Consider the following 1373-nt stretch of genomic DNA (forward strand, 5'->3'; position numbering starts at 1 on the left):
GATCAATACACTGGCTCAATGCAAATTCTAATCTTTATTGTTTTAATTCTGAAGCATAACGTGTCACAGGGAAACAGTGAATTTTTTTTACCATCTGCCAGCGGCAAGGGCAAAAGTTAACGGTGGGGGCCGAGAGTTCCTGACTTGGAAGGAAAAAGCTCTTCCAGGACTGGGGTGGGAGAGGGCAGGAGGAAGGGGAGGGTGTGGACACTGACACACACACACACACACACACACACACACACACACACACACACACACGTTCACACACACACATACACAGACATTCTTTCTCTTCAGGGAAGGGTTTTCCAAAAGCATCTGCCTGCACTCTGTATTACGTATTTTTCATGCCAAACCAAACCTACTGAAGAGAAGTGAGTTAATAGCTGAGGGGGCCATGTGCTCTGGCTGTGGACTCTTCAGTGAGTGAATCCACAGCATTCACCAGAATGTTCCCAGTTCCTCAAGCCAAAGAGAAGCTGAGCAAAAATCAGGGAGGGTCAGTGAGAGGATTCAAAAAAACCTAACAAAGGGCCAGTTTCAACTATGGCTCCTGAGTTAGTCTGAGGGTGGGAGAGCACCCTCCCACCTCCTAGAGCTGAAGGGAGAGGAAGAGGTGGGCAGATCTCTCTGCCACCTGCTTCGGCTCCAACTCTTGCCTCTAAGGGCCCACCCTCAGCTTTGGAGGGACATGCTTCTTCTTGCCATTAATACGATTATGGAGAAACCTGGCCTGGCAGCCCCTCGGATATTGCAGTGCATATGAGACGGCCCCCCAAGACTGGTCTAAAGGCCCTTCCAGCCCAACCCAAGACACACACAAACAGGAAATAAACACAGGGTAGGCTGGGGCTGGGGGCAGGGGAAAGGTAATAAATAAGGTCAGGGGCTGAGTGCAATGGTAGGAGGGGGTGGCGGAGGTGGAGGGGCCCCAGGAGAGAAGGAGAGCAGAAAGGCACTGGGTAGGGGAAGCAGACTCAGACCCCAGCACTGGTTTGTTGAGTTCCGGCCAACAGGGCAGCTGGCAAGGGTGCAAGGACCAGTCAGGAAGGAGCTGGCAGGGTCTGGCTCCAGCTCTCTCTCTCCCTTGAAATCTTCTACTGGAAAGTCTGTCCCATGCACCAAATACGTCTCAACCCAGGGAGGTGAGGAGGGGCTGGTTGGAGCCACATCAGCGGCGGGGACTTGCCCAGGTGTGTCTTTTGCCTTTGGAGGAGAGAGAGAAAAGGCCACCATAGTGAGTGGGGGTGGAGTCCTTCCTCAGGGACAGCTTGACCTAGGGAATGAAAACTGGGGGGGGGAAGCCGGGCTGGGTGGCTCAGCCTGTAATCCCACGCCTTGGGAGGCTGAGGTGAGTGGACTGCCTGAGC

General features: G+C 53.6%; 1 protein-coding gene across 1 annotated transcript in view; it reads right to left on the reverse strand.

The window, feature by feature from the left end:
• Window positions 1–1174: 1174 nt before the first annotated feature.
• RPH3AL (rabphilin 3A like (without C2 domains)) overlaps window positions 1175–1373 on the reverse strand; it is a 111788-nt gene continuing 111589 nt past the window's right edge. Inside the window, exon 9 of the mRNA XM_021710341.1 lies at window positions 1175–1209. Within this exon, the coding sequence (XP_021566016.1) occupies window positions 1175–1209 (35 nt within the window). The remainder of the gene's footprint in view (window positions 1210–1373) is intronic.

The sequence above is a fragment of the Carlito syrichta genome, unplaced genomic scaffold (assembly GCF_000164805.1).
Source record: "Carlito syrichta isolate Samal-C Ts95f unplaced genomic scaffold, Tarsius_syrichta-2.0.1 Scaffold288457, whole genome shotgun sequence".
Taxonomy (NCBI): domain Eukaryota; kingdom Metazoa; phylum Chordata; class Mammalia; order Primates; family Tarsiidae; genus Carlito; species Carlito syrichta.